The sequence below is a fragment of the Salmo salar genome, chromosome 26, assembly GCF_965601325.2.
Source record: "Salmo salar chromosome 26, fSalSal1, whole genome shotgun sequence".
In the NCBI taxonomy this organism is placed as follows: Eukaryota; Metazoa; Chordata; class Actinopteri; order Salmoniformes; family Salmonidae; genus Salmo; species Salmo salar.
Genome location: NC_138316.1, coordinates 36,190,536 through 36,211,763, shown reverse-complemented (window position 1 = coordinate 36,211,763; position 21,228 = coordinate 36,190,536). Strand labels below are relative to the sequence as shown.

The 21,228-nt window shown below is 42.6% G+C and overlaps 1 protein-coding gene across 1 annotated transcript in view; it reads right to left on the bottom strand.

Moving 5' to 3' along the window:
• LOC106583399 (endophilin-A3) overlaps positions 1–16,504 on the bottom strand; it is a 39,301-nt gene extending 22,797 nt beyond the window's left edge. Inside the window, exon 1 of the mRNA XM_082969677.1 lies at positions 16,248–16,504. Coding sequence (XP_082825803.1) covers positions 16,248–16,292 — 45 coding nt within the window. The 5' untranslated portion in view covers positions 16,293–16,504. The remainder of the gene's footprint in view (positions 1–16,247) is intronic.
• Positions 16,505–21,228: the final 4,724 nt, after the last annotated feature.

The following is a 21,228-nucleotide window of genomic DNA, read 5'->3' as shown; positions in this document are numbered from 1 at the left end:
ATAGAACAGGGTGAATAGGCCCCCAAAGCAATATCCAAGCCCTTTGGCACAAAAACTATCCACTGAAACTGATAGAAGCCAAACTCTTTTAGGCAGCGGTCAACAGAGCTAGGCGGGGACTCCCTCCTCACCTATACAATGTTAGGGGAAATCTGAGATAGTCTTCTTCCTTAGGAATCTGGAGATTAAGTCCTAGACTCCTTTCAGACAGAGAATCGCTCCACAATTAGTCTGTAACACCAAGAACCTTTAATTATATCACCACCATGTTAGGTTATCATGGTGACCCAAGTTGTGTGGGCCTTTGTTGGTTTGTTAGTTCCAGTCATCCTGGATCAGGTCTCTGTGGAAGCAGGTCATACAGAGGCCAATCATCACTGGTATCATTCCTCTTAAATCTCTCGGTTACACACTGTACACATCTAGTGATGTAGTGCAGAACAATCGCATTTACTAACTGGCTATTAAAGTTAGTTCTCTACCGATGATTAAATTGAGGAGGAAGATCCCCGTCGTCAAGCGAATGGACTTCACATCACCCCTGGCATTTTGAATATTGTTCAATTTCCACACATATTAGTCACAATACACTGGCAGTGTGTATTTGTCATCACTAACCATTATGACGACACCGTCAATGACAGTGTATTCACACAGTACCACCCACTAACCTTATGCAACCAATGGGCCAGTATTCACACAGTACCACCCACTAACCTTATGCAACCAATGGGCCAGTATTCACACAGTACCACCCACTAACCTTATGCAACCAATGGGCCAGTATTCACACAGTACCACCCACTAACCTTATGCAACCAATGGGCCAGTATTCACACAGTACCACCCACTAACCTTATGCAACCAATGGGCCAGTATTCACACAGTACCACCCACTAACCTTATGCAACCAATGGGCCAGCAAATCAACACAACAATGTACAGTAGCAGAGAGAGAGATGGGGGATAGACAGGAAACAGAAGTGACTCTGTGTGCTTAGTGGAGACACCATAGTTCGAACCAAATGGCACCCTATTCCCTATATAGTGCACTGTGTATATATTTGGGACACAAAACACACAGTGCTAAAGTCAGCAAAGCTGCTAGATCAACAGTGCTGTCGAAGACACGTCGTGTATCACTGTTGCAGTAAGAGTGAAATCTAAGGGACTGCAATGAACCAATAGGCTACTACAGACCCACTTTCTCAAAGGAAGTTCAGCCCATTGAGTTTTCTAGTGCAGACTTTGCTGCATGGCACTGCCTGTGTCTGTGTCAGTAGGGTTAGCTAGCCTACTTTTCAAACATGCTTTCAGTTAGGCCCTCTACAGTATTGGTGGTGGACAGGGTACAGAATGTTACCTTGCCATAGAGTATCTCACATCCTTTGAGATATAGTACAATGTGTAAATAAAAGCTCTATAACTGTGATCCATTATTAGTTTGGAAGCTCGTGCCCGCGCTACAAAGTTTCTCCCTGCAGGCAGTCACTGAGTCTGAGGTGATAAAGGAGCTCCTTAAACTGGACCCCAAAAAACATCTGGGTCACATGGTTTAGATCCTTTCGTCTTTAAGGTTGCAGCCCCTATCATCACCAAGCCTATCTCTGACCTTTTAACCTGTCTCTCCTCTCTGGGGAGGTTCCCATAGCTTGGAAGGTAGCCACGGTGTGTCCTTTATTTAAAGGGGGAGATCAAGCTGATCCTAACTGTTATAGGCCAATTTCTATTTTGTCCTGTTTATCAAAAGTGTTGGAAAAACTTGTCAATAATTGTCACGTCCTGACCAGCAGATGGAGCTGGTGTAGTAGTTTGGGGGTCAGGACGTGGCAGTCTGGTGTGTGTCTTGTGACTCCTGATCAGGAACAGCTGGGAATCGTTGTTCCTGATTGGGAGTCACATATGTAGGAGTTGTTTGTCACTGGGGTTTGTGGGTAATTGTTTCTTGTTTAGTGTGTTTGCACCTGACAGGACTGTTGGCTGTCAGTTTCCTTGTTTTGTTTGTTATAGTGTTCTTTCTAATTAAATTGAAAGATGAATACTAACTCCGCTGCATTTTGGTCCATTCCTGAAGACAGCCCTTACAATAATCAACTGACTGGCTTTCTTGATGTCTATAGTATTCTCTCTGGTATGCAATCTGGTTTCTGCTCAGGTTATGGATGTGTCACTGCAACCTTAAAGGTGTTAAATGATTCTAAGTAATGTTGTGCTGCTATTTTTATTGACTTGGCCAAAGCTTTGATACGGTAGACCATTCCATTGTTGTGGGCCAGCTAAGGAGTATTGGTGTCTCTGAGGGGTCTTTGGCCTGGTTTACTAACTACCTCTCTCAAAGAGCGCAGTGTATAAAGTCAGAACATCTGCTGTCTCAGCCACTGCCTGTCACCAAGGGAGTACCCCAAGGCTCGATCCTATACCCCACAGTCTTCTCAATTTACATCAACAACATAGCTCAGGCAGTAGGAAGCTCTCTCATCCATTTATATGCAGATGATACCGTTTTTTACTCAGCTGCCCCCTCCCTGGATTTTGTGTTAAACATTCTACAACAAAGCTTTCTTAGTGTCCAACAAGCTTTCTCTGCCCTTAACCTTGTTCTGAACACCTCCAAAACAAAAGGTCATGTGGTTTGGTAAGAAGATTGCCCTTCTCCCCACCGGTGTGATTACTACCTCTGAGGGTTTAGAGCTTGAGGTAGTCACCTCATACAAGTACTTAGGAGTATGGCTAGACAGTACACTGTCCTTCTCTCAGCACATATCAAAGCTGCAGGATAAGGTTAAATCTAGACTTGGTTTCCTCTATCGTAATCGCTCCTCTTTCTCCCCAGCTGCCAAACTAACCCTGATTCAGATGACCATCCTACCCATGCTAGATTACGGAGACGTAATTTATAGATCGGCAGGTAAGGGTGCTCTCAAGCGGCTAGATGTTCTTTACCATTCGGCAATCAGATTTGACACCAATGCTCCTTATAGGACACATCACTGCACTCTGTTGCTGCCATGCTATGTTGTTGTCTTAGGTCTCTCTTTATGTAGTGTTGTGGTGTCTCTCTTGTCGTGATGTGTGTTTTGTCCTATATTTTTATTTTTAATCCCAGCCCCCGTCCCCGCAGGAGGCCTTTGCCTTTGGTAGGCCGTCAATGTAAATAACAATTTGTTCTTAACTGACTTTCCTAGTTAAATAAAGGTTAAATAAAAAATAAATACAAATAAAGAAATAGTGATAGTGAAATCAGAGTAGGATAGTCATCGACACACCTGACAAAGCATCACAGGTGCAGAGGAATGAAACACTCCACAAAATTGGACATTCAGTCCAACGCAAATCTATAGGTCTCAGACAAGGTTACTTATCATGCAAGCATGGTTCCAAACCCTTTCCATTATACCAGCACACCACCTACCCACCTACGTACCTAATACCAGCCAGTCATATCACTCCAGGGGGGAGCCCACATGGCCTTCCCCCATTAGCTGCTCTATCCCCTGGGCTGGCTGCCTCAAATCTGTCCCTTTTCTTTCCCTTCAACACTGTGCCTCTACTACTACCAGTCTGCCACTGAACACTGAACGCTCAACACCCCATCTAGGCCACCGGGTAAAATTAGCTATCTCTGACGGAGGATATTAGCCCAATACGGTTGCCAAACATTTCTAGGACAACGGAGGGGGTGAATCGCAGAGAGATGTGAATGAAACGTACTGTGGAGAAATGTAACACAGCTAGGCTACAGAGCAAATGTGTCAAATATGGAATTGCAACCACTTCAATGACTAGAGTTTCTACCTGCATGAATACTGACATCCCACTGGGCACACACTGGTTAATTCAACGTTGTTCCCACGTCATTTCAACAAAATTACATTAAATCAACATGGAATAGATGTTGAATTGATGTCCATTCCCAATTGGATGGACCTCTTGAAACAACAGAATGAAACTAAATTAAGATATTTTAGCATAGCCAATGTGCAGTGTTGGGGGCAATTGGCCTGCTGCTATAAGAGAGAATGAGGAAAAAAATGCAGAGATAAAGAGAGCAGCTGTGGGGTGACAATGACACTGGGTTTGGAGAGAGAGAGAGAGAGAGAGAGAGTAGGACTAGAAATGCAGAGATAAAGAGAGCAGCTGTAGGGTGACAATGATCGTCTCCAGCTGGCCACAGCTGCTCCTAATTCACCATTGAGTCACCGCACCAGATTTCAGGTCAAAACCATTGCAGCTCTTAATCCAGATTGATGTAACCTAATGTACATTGGAGGTGTAATTATCCCCCAGCAATTAACTAAAATTACCACTGGGGGCAAGAGCCTTGGACTTCCAAATCTAATCAAGGAAGAGAGACTTCGGAGACTTCGGAAGTGAAGTTAGTTAGATGCTGTTGGGCTCTACGTTGAACATTTGGGAACATTCTGAACTGCGTGAAGTGAAATTGATGACGAAGTTCTTAAAAGGTTTTGGACGGTACAACCAATTATATTTTTTTCTATTCCATGCTACTGAAAAGTGAATTCAGTTAGACACAGTTGGCTCTTCTTTGAGCATTTGGGAAAGTTCTGGGCACGTTTTAATGCAGCGTCTCAGAGAAGGAGTGCTGGTCTAGGAACTTATGTGCCTTTTAAATCATAATGAATAAGATTTATATGGACAGGGGGGACCTGATCCTAGATCAGCACTCTTACTCTGAGAAGAATCATGAATATGGACCCAATATTGCTCGTGAAGGGAAACTGAGGAAAAACTTTTTTTTAATTGTTTTAAAAGGTACGGCCAATAACGTTTTTTTTCCCTTCTGTGTTTTTCTTTTATATCTTGACAATGGGAGACCGAGTGTTACTCTGCGAGTGTTACTCTGCAGTTTCCTGTTCTTTGAAAAGAATGCCGTGGCAACAATATAAAGAGGATTCAGAAAGTCCAGGGGGGAGTTTTCACATTGACTCTTTTCCTTCCACATGGATATAACAGGACAATTCCCTGGGCTGTGATAACACACAGCTACCACACCTTTACAATGATTTGTGTAAACAAACAACCAACCGACAATGAATAACAACAGTTAAACAAGTGGGCAGGAAACCATACTGAAACTGCTCCCTGCTATCATGACAACAGTTGAGAAACTAAAGAGAGATGTTTAGGTCGGGATTCAAACAATCACACATTAACGACCTGTGCTATGCGGTTCACTTTTTAAAGCCGATTTCTCCTTGAGTCAGCAATCGTGGCTTTTACAGCGAATGTGATCTCCGCAAACGTCAGGGAAATGCCCTTTAATTGCGTATCGCTGTGCGCAGGCCTTAAATCTGCGTTGGATCAAATTCCGGCCTTAGCTTATTTTAGGTAACAATCTTCAATAGCATGAGGAATACAGGCCTAAATTAGCCTTGCTAAAGTTTCTAACCTGTTGTTATTGGATTAGTTAGATACAGTAGGGCACCTAGTACTAAGTCTACATCGATACCAATGTAAGAACTGATACCTAACAGTACAGTGCAGTAACAGTATAGGCCTGCAGTACTGTTTTCAAAACAATCACACCCATCAGTTCCAGGAGTTCACCCTGTCATTTCCCATTGATGCTGCTACTGATACTAACTGAGACAACTGAACACTGATAAGCTACTACATTTCCTTTGAAAAACCCAGCTGCTTTCAGTATTTCCCCTGCTTTCCTGAATCTCCCAGCCCAGGAGAGATTATAGTGGGAATTCAGCAGGACTTTGGACTGGGAGAGATGGAACAGCAACCACTGGCCAGAACACTATCATATACAACTGCTATTGAAAGTTTACACACCCCTTGCACAGTCTTCACATTTTGTTACCTTAAAATGACATCTAAGAAGGGAATACATTTCAGGGATTTTTTTCCCTACTTATCTCCACATCCTATTCCACATTTTCATAGTGAAAGAAAAATTAAAGAAAATGTTCCAAATTAATAAAATAAAATAAACTAAGATGTCTTAGGGGGCAGTATTTTCACGGCCGGATAAAAAACGTACCCGATTTAATCTGGTTACTACTCCTGCCCAGAAACTAGAATATGCATATAATTAGTAGATTTGGATAGAAAACACTCTAAAGTTTCTAAAACTGTTTGAATGGTGTCTGTGAGTATAACAGAACTCATATGGCAGGCCAAAACCTGAGAAGATTCCATACAGGAAGTGCCCTGTCTGACAATTTGTTGTCCTTCTGTTGCATCTCTATCGAAAATACAGCATCTGTGCTGTAACGTGACATTTTCTAAGGCTTCCATTGGCTCTCTAAAGCTGCCAGAAAGTGGAATGGGGTGTCTGCTGTCTCTGGGCAAAGAACAGCAGCAGAATTTGTAAGTGGTCAGCCTGCGGACAGTGAGACTGAGATGCGCGTTCACGAGACTACTCCATTTTTTTCTTTCAGCCTTTGAATGAATACAACGTTGCCCGGTTGGAATATTATCTCTATTTTACGAGAAAAATAGCATAAACATTTATTTTAAACAGCGTTTGACATGCTTCTAAGTACGATAATGGAATATTTCTATTTTTTTGGTCACGAAATGCGCTCGCGCGTCACCCTTCGGATAGTGACCTGAACGCACGAACAAAACGGAGCTATTTGAATATAACTATGGATTATTTGGAACCAAAACAACATTTGTTGTTGAAGTAGAAGTCCTGGGAGTGCATTCTGACGAAGAACAGCAAAGGTAATCCAATTTTTCTAATAGTAATTCTGGGTTTAGTGAGCCCCAAACTTGGTGGGTGTCAAAATAGCTAGCCGTGATGGCCGAGCTATGTACTCAGAATATTGCAAAATGTGCTTTCGCCGAAAAGCTATTTTAAAATCTGACACCGCGATTGCATAAAGGAGTTCTGTATCTATAATTCTTAAAATAATTGTTATGTATTTTGTGAACGTTTATCATGAGTAATTTAGTAAAATTCACCGGAAGTTTTCGGTGGGTATGCTAGTTCTGAACATCACATGCTAATGTAAAAAGCTGTTTTTTGATATAAATATGAACTTGATTGAACAAAACATGCATGTATTGTATAACATAATGTCCTAGGAGTGTCATCTGATGAAGATCATCAAAGGGTAGTGCTGCATTTAGCTGTGGTTTGGGTTTATGTGACATATATGCTTGCTCGGAAAATGGCTGTGTGATTATTTGTGTCTATGTACTCTCCTAACATAATCTACTGTTTTGCTTTCTCTGTAAAGCCTTTTTGAAATTGGACAATGTGGTTAGATTAACGAGAGTCTTACCTTTAAAATGGTGTAAAATAGTTGATTGTGTGAGAAAATTGAATTGTGGTATTTCAGTTGGTTTTGTATTTCGCGCCGTGCGATGCCATTGGCTGTTGGCTAGGGGTTCCGCAGGCGGAACGTCTGTCCTCAACAGGTTAAGAAACTAAGACACCCCAGAGTTAATACTTGGTGGAAGCAACTTTGGCAGCCATTACAGCTGTGTATCATTCTTAGGGCAACAGTTATCCATTGTTTTTGTCAAAATTACACAAGCTCAGTACATTTTTGGGGAAACCATCGCTGGACTGCAATATTCACGCCTTATCTCCAATTTTTGAAAAATACTTTGAATATGTGGAGTAGGTTGTGTACATCTGTAGGAAATAAATCAAACGTAATACATGTTTTTATTGAATTTTAAAGCAGAAAAATGTGAAGATTGTGCAAGGGGTGTATAGACTTTCATTTGCCACTGTATCACTAAGGCCTGGACATGGTGAACATCATAGATCACCATAGCCTCACTCCACACCAGCGACAGGTCAGAACCCATTATAAACAAAACATCTCAGACATGAATATTTTAAGGGCCTGTCAAGGGGAATGATGGTGCTTATTTAACAGAGAGAATTATTTGGGGGGGGGGGGGGGGGGGGAGAGAGAGAGATAGAGAGAGAGAGAGCTAACGTTCTTGTAGGAGGGAGAGAGAGAAAAATAAGGTATGAATACAAATATTGAAAAATGAATATTGATGATACTACAGCAGCTGGCTGTAACCAACTTGTTAGTGCTTTGAAAGTGAGTAGACTAGGACCAGGGTGAAGTCTGATGGGTTTAAACTACGAGTGAATCAGATTCAGGGTTACAAAATGTAGGTCATCAGGAGGGAAACGCAGGATATATGGAAAAATCTTACAATTCTATCTTATAGTTGAATTATGTTTTTGGTGTTGTGCCACAAGGTCATGAAAAGGTCAACTACTGCCCTGGGAACAACTGTTAGGTGGACCACTATGTCATAAGACAACACACACACACACGCACACACACACACACACACACACACACACACACACACACCTACTGATGACCTGATTAAAACCCCTCTTGACCGATGATAAGCACCAACACCAAGCTTATCAATAATCATGAAACACATTGCAGATCCAGTAGGTCTGATTACATTATGTAGCTGACACACTGACACACATTCAGCAGATCAGATGTTTATCTAGTCACATGCTCATGGTCTCAGATGTAGTTACAGTAAAATACTTCAGTTCTGAGCTCCAACAGTGCAGGTGTGAATTAAAAATATTATTAGAATTAGAATGATAATATATATTATATACAGTGCCTTCAGAAAGTATTCAGACCCCTTGACTTTTTCCACATTTTGTTACGTTACAGCCTTATTCTGAAATTGATTACACACAAAACCCCATAATGACAGAGCAGAAACAAGTTTAGACATGTTTGCTAATTTATAAAAATTATTAAAAACTGAAATATCACATTTACATAAGTATTTAGACCCTTTACTCAGTACTTTGTTGAAGCACCTTTGGCAGCGATTACATCATCGAGACTTCTTGGGTATGACGCTACCAGCTTGGCACACCTGTATTTGGGGAGTTTCTCCCATTCTTCTCTACAGATCCTCTCAAGCTCTGTCAGGTTGGATGGGTAGCGTTGCTGCACAGCTATTTTCAGGTCTCTCCAGAGATGTTTGATCGAGTTCATGTCCAGGCTCTTGCTGGGCCACTCAAGGACATTCAGAAACTTTTCAGAATGTGCTTAGGGTCGTTGCCCTGTTGGAAGGTGAACCTTCGTCCCAGTCTGAGGTCTTGAGCGCTCTTGAGCAGATTTTCATCAAGGATCTCTCTGCACTTCGCTCCATTCATATTTCCCTCGATCCTGACTAGTCTCCCAGTCCCTGCCGCTGAAAAACATCCCCACAGCATGATGATGCCACCACCATGCTTCACTGTAGGGATGGTGCCAGGTTTCCTCCAGCCAAAGAGTTCAATCTTGGTTTCATCAGGCCAGAGAATCTTGTTTCTCATGGTCTGAGAGTCCTTTAGATGTCTTTTGGCAAACTCCAAGTGGGCTGTCATCTACCTTTTACTGAGGAGTGGCTTCAATCTGGCCACTCTACCATAAAGGCCTGATTGGTGGAGTGCTACAGAGATGCAAACATTTCTAAAAACCTGTTTTTGTTTTGTCATTTTGGGGTATTGTGTGTAGATTGCTGAGGACATTTTTTTTATTTAATCTATTTCAGAATAAGTCTGTAACGTAACAAAATGTGGAAAAAGTCAAGGGGTCTGAATACTTTCCGAAGGCACTGTATATAGTACATTCGGAAAGTATTCAGACCCCTTCCCTTTTTGCCAGTTCTTCCATGGCCTGCATACGCACCAGACATGTCACCCACTGAGCAGGTTTGTGATGCTCTGGATCGACGTGTTTAGTTTACTAAAATAAAATTGGTTCTGCAATGTTGAAAATCCAAGAACAAGGTGTGGAGACCAAACATTATTATTTGTATTATTATTATTTTATTAAGCTACAGTCTTGATTAACAAATGTTCTTAGGCATATATTTAATCAATGCCTAAATCCAACCCACTGGTGTGCTGGAAGTGTGTGTGTGCTGTGCACTTTGCTGGCTCCTATGAACAAGGCCTCACAACACAACAAGATAAAGTGACGGAACAACTGGTCAGGGTCTACTGGAGATGGCTGGTCAAAGCTCAATGGACATCCTGCCTCTGTCTGTCTGTCTGTCTGTCTGTCTGTCTGTCTGTCTGTCTGTCTGTCTGTCGCTGCGCTGTCGCTGCCTGAAGCCTGCCTGCCTGCCTGCCTGCTCGAGGATGACCGTGAAGAGGGAGCACAACATAATAAGTGATAGTGGAGACTGGAGAGAGAGAGGTGGTGGGGCTTTGTTAGGACATTCAGAGACATCTCCTGGGACAGCTAGATTACACAAACACTCCTACATGTCAGTGGGGAAATGAATTCCATTCCTTAGGCCTTAATGACATTTCTGACAGAAGACAGGATAGCCCTGTCACTGTGCTGGGCTTGGCATTGAACAGAAGCTTTTACGGTCTGTGTGTTGGAACTCAGAACACAACAACAAAAATGTTTTTTTTTGTGTGTTCATATTTCTTCAGTCAATCTTTATTGTCCCATAAGGGACAATTGACACACAACGACACTATTGTGTGTAGAATGCTGGGCTAGATAATGTTGTCAAAAACAGTGGAAATGGAACGCTGTTTGATAGAGAAACTCAACGGAAGAAGGAAGCAGTCTGGTTTCCAAAAGACCCTTACACACACACACACACACACACACACACACACACACACCACACACACACGCACGCACGCAGACACACAGACACGCATGCAGACACACAGACACACACACAAACACACAGACACACGCGCACACACAGACACATGCGCACGCACACACACACACACACAGACACACACACACACACACGCACACACACACACACACGCGTGCGCACACCACACACACACACACACACACACACGCACGCACGCACGCACGCAGACGCACGCACGCACGCACGCAGACACACGCGCGCACACACACAGACACACGCGCACACACACAGACACACACACACACACACAAGCCAACTTCAGCTACACAACACAGGATATGAAACATTGTGACCTTAGACTTTTTTCCCCCCAAGAACGCAAAGCGAAATAAAAACAATGCTTTTAAAAACCTGCCACAGCTCCACCCTTTAGGGCTTGTGGTTTGATCTGTTCACTTTCTGTGTAAGGTAGCCAAGACAGTCATAATGCTTACTATGAACCATATGTAAAGTAATATTATGTCTTTAGAATGTCACCTGTCACACCACAGTGGATTACATGACTTGCTAAATTCAGCTCATGGCTCCTTATAACAGTTATAACAGCCATAATGACACTAGTATTACAAGTAGTGATGATCTTGGGTCAGTTTTGCATTTTCCCCACTAATGGTTAAGGTTAGGATTGGGGGAGGGTAAACTGATCCTAGATCTGTACCTAGAGGAAACTTCACCCCAGAGCCTAATTTACACAAAAAGAATGGCTGCTGGATTTCCCAATGGAACTCACAATAGACAGCTGATAAACTGCCAAAATGTGAATGAGCTGAAAACCTGCCACACAGTTTGGCTGAGTCCTTTTTAACATGAATGATTCATATGTTTTTTACGGGGGTGTTAGCCACATTCAATACCGTCATTAAACAACAGCTTCCTTTAGCTACTGTAATGGATTTCATGTTCACCAGCTAACGTGCTGAAACACACCATTAAAAAACACATTTAAACCCAGTGATAACATCGCACAGACACACACACACACACACACACACACACACACACACACACACACACACACACACACACACACACACACACACACACACACACACACACACACCCTTGCATACACCACGCACAACTGCACACACTGCAAGATGAAGCAGCATGCACCTTGACCTCCATTGATAAACACACACGCAGACAGGCTAAACACTGTCCCCTGATAACACACAGTCTTTCTGACTGACAGGGACTACTGTATGTACAGAGTGGAACAGGTATTGTCTTTTACCTTGAAAGAGAACCGTCTGGTATTGATGGTTTAATACTGCATGTACTTTGAACTTCTACCCATGCAGACCATTGTGTCTAACTAGAGGAGGGCCTTCTACTTATGACTGGTTCCTCTCAAGGTTTCTTCCTACCTAGGTAAATTTACCTTGCCAAGAGGCCTTGGCGTCCACCATTGGAGGGTACACGATACTGTGTTACATACTGTATATAATGGTTGGTGTGTGATGTTGGGTGGAAGGTAGCCTAGCGGTTAAGAGGGTTGGCCCAGTAACTGAAAGGTTGCTGGTTCAAATCCCGAGCTGACTAGGTGAAACATCTGTTGATGTGTCCTTGAGCAATGTACCTAACTCTAATTGTTTGGGATAAGACTAAATGTATTTATTTTTAAACGACGTGTCCCTAAGTATTGACTAACTTATTTTACAGCCTGTTAGAGCCTGACTCAGGTCGGTAAGTTTACTCCACCCAGATACATAAAATAATGTACAAGATAAAGAACGGGGCCACAGATACCCATAAATCTTCTCTCAGACAATGGCTTCATCTTTCACTCTGAAGGAGTGTAATCAAGGTAATGAATGGACTTCACACCGTAAACAGAATAGTGGATGGCTGAGAGACCACCACTGCACATAACAGATCCAATTATCACATGGGAGATATAGGGAGGGGAGAGAAGGCTACAGTATTGTGTTTGCTGTCAGTCACAGGTTGCATCCCAAAAGGCACCCTACTCCCTATATAGTACACTGATATTGACCCCTATGGGCCCTTGTCAAAAGTATTGCACTATATAGGGAATATGGCGCCACTTGGGACTCAGCCACACTGTTGTCACATTGTCAGAATGGATCACACCTTGCTGTGATCAAATAGAGGTAGCTTCATAAACACTACTGGGTGTGACTGTGAACACACACACACACACACACACACACACACACACACACACACACACACACACACACACACACACACACACGCCTGTTTGTTCATCTAAGGCCAAAATTCCATTCCGCTTCCCTTTAGGTGAATAACAGTGGAAAATCACGCCGATTGAACCGAATAACAGGAATGAGTTTAATATCTTTGGTAGCACATTACCAGACAGGAACCAGACAAAAACATGCTCTGCTGAGGCAGTAAAACCAGACAGACAGACAGACAGACAGACAGACAGACAGACAGACAGACAGACAGACAGACAATACAGTTACAATGTTCAGATTATTGGAAATATGTTGACATTTACCACTAAATGAATCACTTTTAATAACTTTTACCCAGCTGCGTAATCAGATAATAATGCATATATTCAACCTCATGGTCCCAAGCAACAACTGAATGACAATGTCCTACCGTGATGAACACGATCCATTCACAGAGCGTGGTAATGTGAATCCACACACACACACACACACACACACACACACACACACACACACACACACACACACACACACACACACACACACACACGGTCTATTCATGAGTCATCGTTCTGATATGTCATATTCCAGCGTCATGCTGTCTTTTCATGCTGGGTAATTGTGTTGGAAGATAGGTAACAATGTTCGCATTAGAAAAGGTCATTGAATTCTTAACGAGAATGAATAATAGACGGATTATACAACCAATGTGACATGTTTGTACTTGCTTGGACCAAAACCCCACTAGTTGGTCTACCGTATGGGAATAAATAGGTTGTTTGCCTACAGACTCAGCTCAAGTCAAGTGTGGAAAATGAAGTAGTTTTAGAATTAGAACAAAGCCATTTTCTTTGCGTTGTGTGTTTTCTATTCAGTGTGCACGTTATCTAGGTTGTCTGGTAACAAGTTAACTATCTCCACATGTGAAAAGATGTATTTTAGCCTACACAGCATGGCAGCAGAATGTGACTTCGAACACAACAAGGGGTTTCCTGAAAACAAGTGGAATCAGATTCTGACAGACAGACAGGCAGACATAGAGTTGAAGTCGGAAGTTTACATACACCTTAGCCAAATACATTTAAACTCAGTTTTTCACAATTCCTGACATTTAATCCTTGTAAAAATGCCCTGTTTAAGGTCAGTTAGGATCACCACTTTATTTTAAGAATGTGAAATGTCAGAATAATAGTAGAGACAATTATTTTTTTCAGATTTTATTTCTTTCATCACATTCCCAGTGGGTCAGACGTTTACATACACTCAATTAGTATTTGGTTGCCTTTAAATTGTTTAACTTGGGTCAAACATTTCGGGTAGCCTTCCACAAGCTTCCCACAATAAGTTGGGTAAATTTTGGCCCATTCTTCCTGACAGAGCTGGTGTAACTGAGTCAGGTTTGTAGGCCTCCTTGCTCGCACACACTTTTTCAGTTCTGCCCACAAATTCTCTATAGGATTGAGGTCAGGGCTTTGTGATGGCCATTCCAATACCTTGACTTTGTTGTCCTTAAGCCATTTTGCCACAACTTTGGAAGTATGCTTGGGGTCATTGTCCATTTGGAAGACCCATTTGTGACCAAGCTTTAACTTCCTGACTGATGTCTTGAGATGTTGCTTCAATATATCCACATAATTTTCCTACCTCATGATGCCATCTATTTTGTGAAGTGCACCAGTCCCTCCTGCAGCAAAGCACCCGCACAACATGATGCTGCCACCCCCGTGCTTCACGGTTGGGATGGTGTTCTTCGGCTTGCAAGCATCCCCCTTTTTCCTCCAAACATAACGATGGTCATTATGGCCAAACAGTTCTATTTTAGTTTTATCAGACCAGAGGACATTTCTCTAAAAAGTACGATCTTTGTCCCTATGTGCAGTTGCAAACCGTAGTCTGGCTTTTTTTAATGGCGCAGTGGCTTCTTTCTTGCTGAGCGGCCTTTCAGGTTATGTCGATATAGGACTCGTTTTACAGTGGATATAGATACTTTTGTACCTGTTTCCTCCAGCATCTTCACAAGGTCCTTTGCTGTTGTTCTGGGATTGATTTGCACTTTTCGCAACAAAGTACGTTCATCTCTAGGAGACAAAACGTGTCTCCTTCCTGAGCGGTATGACGGCTGCTTGGTCCCATGGTGTTTATACTTGCGTACTATTGTTTGTACTGATGAACGTGGTACATTCAGGCATTTCGAAATTGCTCCCAAGGATGAACCAGACTTGTGGAGGTCTACAACTTTTTTTCTGAGGTCTTGGCTGATTTCTTTTGATTTTCCCATGTCAAGCAAAGAAGCACTGAGTTTGAAGGTAGGCCTTGAAATACATCCACAGGTACACCTCCAATTGACTCAAATTATGTCAATTAGCCTATCAGAAGCTTCTAAAGCCATGACATCATTTTCTGGAATTTTCCAAGCTGTTTAAAGGCACAGTCAACTTAGTGTATGTAAACTTCTGACCCACTGGAATTGTGATACAGTGAATTATAAGTGAAATAATCTGTCTGTAAACAATTGTTGAAAAATTGCTTGTGTCATGCACAAAGTAGGTGTCCTAACCGACTTGCCAAAACTATAGTTTGTTAACAAGAAATTTGTGGAGTGGTTGAAAAACGAGTTTTAATGACTCCAACCTAAGTGTATGTAAACTTCCGACTTCAACTGTACTTTACAGGCAGGCAGACAGACTTTGAAGGCAGACAGACTTTAAAGGCAGACAGATGGACAGACAGACCAATTGTATAATATAAATAGGGAAGGGAGCAACACTTCTGAAACAAGATAGCAAGACATTTTCATCAACTCACAACTGAGGCTACATGCACACAAAGCAGCGGCAGCAGGTGGCTGGCAAGCTAGCTGAGAGCCCGTTGAGAACTTGACCAAAAGGAGGTGGACAGCTTGTGGTACTGCTATGTTCTCCATTGTATGTGGGAGTCTTTGTTAAGCCTGCGAGCAAATGCATATTAGTCAGGAACCCTATTCAGAGAATAGCACCATCTGGCAAATGAATGATAAAATCGCGCTGGCAAGCAAAACAATCCCAAGTTTGGAAAAAGGACCTGCTGCACTTGCTACTAGTTGCAGGTCGCCTACATGTTTTTCTGTCTCTAGGCTCAAGTAGATCGCTCGCTCCCGACCATACATGCACATTCCTGACAACACTGGAGGCACGGGCCAGAAATACACAACACAACAATGATGTCGACTCGCTACTTGTAAACTTGATTATGAAAGCGAGAGTGGATTGGAACTAATAGACCATCACGTCAAGCCAGAAATATTGCTTTATTATATTATCGTTGTTTGTGTAACAGATAGATCAATGTCATGTTTAGATAGGTTAATTAAAAGCATAACGTTATGATGAAACATGACCACTTTTGTGATATAACGGGGCGTCTCCTGCTTACCTGACTGGCTTTGTGAAATTGCTTCTTCAGCCCTGCCACGGACATCCTCAGTGGTGTATCGATTCACTTTTCAGAGAGACCTGACAGAATACGATCTAGATGGGGGAAACACAACAATATAACGGGGTCTATTCCGTGGTGCTCCCCTCGTTGCTTCCAGACCGCTGGCGTTTCTCCGCTACAATGTTGTCACTGCTTGCGTTGGAGGAGCGGTTTCCTGCATCGCAGAGATGTCGCGCGTTCTCAAACCTGATTGGTGGAAAGCGCTAATTTTATGTAAATTTGATCGAGCGGTGGAAGCCCACGCTTAAAAACAGCACTCGACGGAAAGAGAAAGTGACAGTACCCTATTTGTGAGTCGTGATGTCGTTGATTTTCATAAGTATTGATTGACAAATAATTTCTCTCTTATTGTATAGTTTCATGATTTACTACATACTTTCTGCCAAGGAAGTCCGTGCTATTGGTAGGGCTACAGAAGGGAAAGGCCTATATCACCAACTCAAACTGCAGGTGCAACAAAAACATTGTATTTTGGCCATACTTATGTTTGTTATTTATGTTGTTTTATTCGGGCCCTATTACAATGTCTAGGCCTAATTATGAAAGTATGTTCTGAAAGACTTTGCTGCCCCCTGCTGTAACTGAACAGAATGTGCAGCAAGTTACGGTCACTGGTCTGCTGGTTTGTTGTGTCAATTGGTTACAGTATGGGGAACCTTTTCGTGAGTAGTGTTCCTATAGCTACATCAGGCCAGAGCCGTGTATTTAGATAAATACATGGTTCTGCTTCAGGGTATAAAGCCTTTCATTATACATGTTCTACATTCATTCTAACTATGCTACGTGGGCAACACTTTACTCAGGAACCTTCTACAAGGCCTATATCTGTACAAAAATAATGACATAGCAGATTGTAGGCAGTTAGGTTATGAGAGTCACCCAGCAGTGCTTCCTGGAAGCCCTCAGAGTATTTACACTCATTAAAAATGCATTGTCTTCTATTAGCTATCCTAGCGGCATACCCTGCGCTGTATTCATTAGGGTGTACCATAGCAAAACGTTTTGCAACAGTAAACAAAAACAAGTGTTTCTTATTGGACAAGTTTAGGTAGTCCCTCCCTGTTTCAGTCTGTTTTCTTCTGTTTAGTGCCTAATGTCTACATGCTGTTTGCTGATTCACATGGATCCGGACACATACATCCAAGGACTGTCAAGAGTGTGTTCACCAAACCAGAGCATGCAGAAAGTACAAATAATGTATTTGAATACAAAACCGTTTGACATAGAAACACCAGATTTTCAGTGTTTTTTTGGAAATAATAATTGTTAATGATGACATTATGACAAATATTGATACCATTCCACCCATGAGACCACTCATTTGAATGCAGGAAAGTGCTACAGCTAATCCGCAGTTGAAACAATAACAAGCACTGTCCCACCTCTGTTTTGGTAAAAAGCTGAGGCATGGGCCTGGAGAAATGTAACCACTCTCAATTTCATAGACTGAGCTGAGGATACAAGGACTGACCATACAGTATATCAAAATTATATTTGAACCATGTTTTGAGGCTGTACAGTGTTTGTTTACATTTACATGTTTTACAAACATTGGAATAAAATGTATAACTTATATTTTGGGTTCTGATGTGGCACGACAGATATATACAAGAAGCAACCTATTATCACACAGTCAAACTCTCATTTCATTTAGTAAGTTCACCATTCTGCCGTTCTCACTGTTAAACATCGCAGATAAGTTATATTCTTCAAGAATCAATCGATATATATAATTCATTTACAAGTCAAAAAATGTATGTAGAAACTAAGGAATCAAGCTTTAATTATATACAATATAAAATATGTGATTAGGAAGTCACTTTTACAAGTTGTTTTGGTTGAGTGTTTGATGTTGTTTCCTCCAACATTGGTCCTCTAGGGCAACAGTTGTCTCAAGAAAAACAAACCTGATACTTGGTATAATTCAATAGTGATTGATTGATTGATTTGCTTCTGTTGGGTTATAAGTTATAAACTGTTATAAACTGTGTTCATTGTACACAATATGTACCACAAGGAGGCGCCATAGCCTTAGAACAAGATCTCTCAAACCTCACAGACACAGCTCCTATTCACCACAAGGGGGAGCAGTTTTTACACTCCCATTCATTTCATGTGAAGTGAACATATACATTAAGTTGTTCATCATGTATTTGGATTAGAAATTGGTCTGCAGGTATACCCAGAAGAGCAGAGGTGGTCCCTAGATGAGGCTGAGAAAAGGATTTTCGCACACACGATGACTTCTCTGTCTCTGTAAAGCCTAGCTCGCCTGATGTTTAAGGTTACAGTATACCTGCAAACGTAGAGATAATGCTGGTTGCTAACTACAGTACCAGTCAAAAGTTTGGAGACACCTACTCATTCAAGTTTTTTTTTTATTTGACTATTTTCTACATTGTAGAATAGTAGTGAAGACATCAAAACTATGTAATAACACATATGGAATCATGTAGTAACCAAAAAAGTGTTAAACAAATCAAAATATATTTGATACTTGAGATTCATCAAAGTAGCCACCCTTTGCCTTGATGACAGCTTTACACACTCTTGGCATTCTCTTAACCAGTTTCATGAGATAGTCACCTGGAATGCATTTCAATTAACAGGTGCCAATCAGTTGTGCTGTGACAAGGTAGGGGTGAATACAGAAGGTAGCCCTATTTGGTAAAAGACCAATTACATATTATGAGAAGAACAGCTCAAATAAGCAAAGAGAAAAGACAGTCCATCATTCCTTTAAGACATGAAGGTCAGTCAATCTGGAAAATGGCTAGATCCGGAAAATCCTAAGTTTCTTCAAGTGCACTCACAAAAAACATCAAGCTCTATGATGAAACTGGCTATCATGAGGACCCCACAGGAAAGGAAGACCCAGAGTTAGCTCTGCTGCAGAGGATACGTTCATTAGAGTTACCAGCCTCAGAAATTGCAGGCCAAATAAATGCTTCACAGTGTTCAAGTAACAGACACATCTCAACATCAACTGTTCAGAGGAGACTGCATGAATCAGGCCTTCATGGTGAAATTGCTGCAAAGAAACCACTACTAAAGGACACCAACAATAAGAGGAGACTTGCTTTGGCCAAGAAACATGAGCAATGGACATTAGACCGGTGGAAATCTGTCCTTTGTTCTGATGAGTCCAAATTAGAGATTTTTGGTTCCAACCGCCATGTCTTTGTGAGATGCAGAGTAGGTGAACAGATGATCTCTGCATGTGTGGTTCCCACTGTGAAGCATGGAGGAGATGTGATGGTGTGGGGGTGTTTTGCTCGTGGCACTGTCTGTGATTTATTTAGAAGTCAGGGAACACTTGGGATGGCGATCGCCATCCCATCTGGTTTGCGCTTAGTGGAAGAGTATCATTTGTGGGGAGAAAAAAACTCAATGCAAAGTAACAATGGGGGATAAGCAGTTCATGCTGTCAGTGTGTACTGGTATGTGCCTGGTGGGCCTGTATCCTGAGGGTGGCAGTAGAATCCTAGAGGGATGATTCCACCCTCGTCACAGGGATGCTCTGGCACCTGGTTCCCATCTCCCTCCTACAGATGTTTCATCTCAAGTGCTACCTCTGCTGCTGATAACAACACTGTAGAACCCTAAAGAGCACCGGCCAATAAGGAGGAATGTTACGGAGGCGCTGTTTAAGACCGTCCCTGAAAGAAAACAACAAGAAGCAGCTATTCACTGCTCTGAGTTGAACTGTTGGAAACAACATCTTAGGTTACGGTATGTTCACACCAATTCGTAATTCCAATAGGAAATTCATTTCAACACAATAAAAGCACATGAGTAAAATACAACAAGTGAGTGGTAAACCCTTATATTGGAATAGCAGAGAGTAGACATCCATTTAAACATGTAACAGTGGGGCATGGTTAGACTCCATCTTTCATACTGACTCTGTTTTAGTTCATGGTTTTTCTCTCTGGCAGCTCTGTGGCTGTTGTTCACAAAACACACAGAACTCTGCCCCTCCATGGCCACCAGTACTGCCCTGTCAACTCCCATGATACTAAACAGCCAGAGTCATAACAATGCCTGCGACCAGCGCTCACAGTTCTTCACATCCATACTGTACAACCACCGCCGGCTCGGTCAATTTATAATACATTTCACAGTTTCACACCGCTCGGCATCAGCCCTTCATGTGGCATTAATGTTACTCTGTAAAAAGGCCATGTGACACGCGGGTTGAGCACCTACAATGGCCCGCGTCCCTCGCCAACCTGAGGGGAGAGGTTGAGGCGAGTCCGAGTGAGGTGAGAGGATGACCGTGGCGGCGACACAAACGCGGCTGGCAATTTGGTTTGTGGCTGACACCCGGCGCTCGGGAATAAACGATCTAAACACTCAGCAGAGATTGTTTTGCCACGCCCCTCAGCAATGACACCCCCCTCATCGCCCCCCCCCCAAAGATGCCCAGCCAGGATTAATGTAGATAAATGAGGCAGACAGCCAGTTAATAACTGTTGCCATTGTGCCCCTCAGCAGAGGCAGGGCTGGGGGAGAGATGGTGGAGTGGATGGTGGAGAGATGGGGGAGTGGATGGTGGAGAGATGGGGGAGAGATGGTTGAGAGGATGGGGGAGAGATGGGGGAGTGGATGGGGGAGAGATGGTGGAGTGGATGGGGGAGAGATGGTGGAGTGGATGGTGGAGTGGATGGTGGAGAGATGGTTGAGAGGATGGGGGAGAGATGGGGGAGTGGATGGGGGAGAGATGGTGGAGTGGATGGGGGAGAGATGGGTAGAGATGGTTGAGAGGATGGGGGAGAGATGGGGGAGTGGATGGGGGAGAGATGGTGGAGAGATGGTTGAGAGGATGGGGGAGAGATGGGGGAGAGATGGTGGAGTGGATGGGGGAGAGATGGGGGAGAGATGGTTGAGTGGATGGGGGAGAGATGGTGGAGTGGAT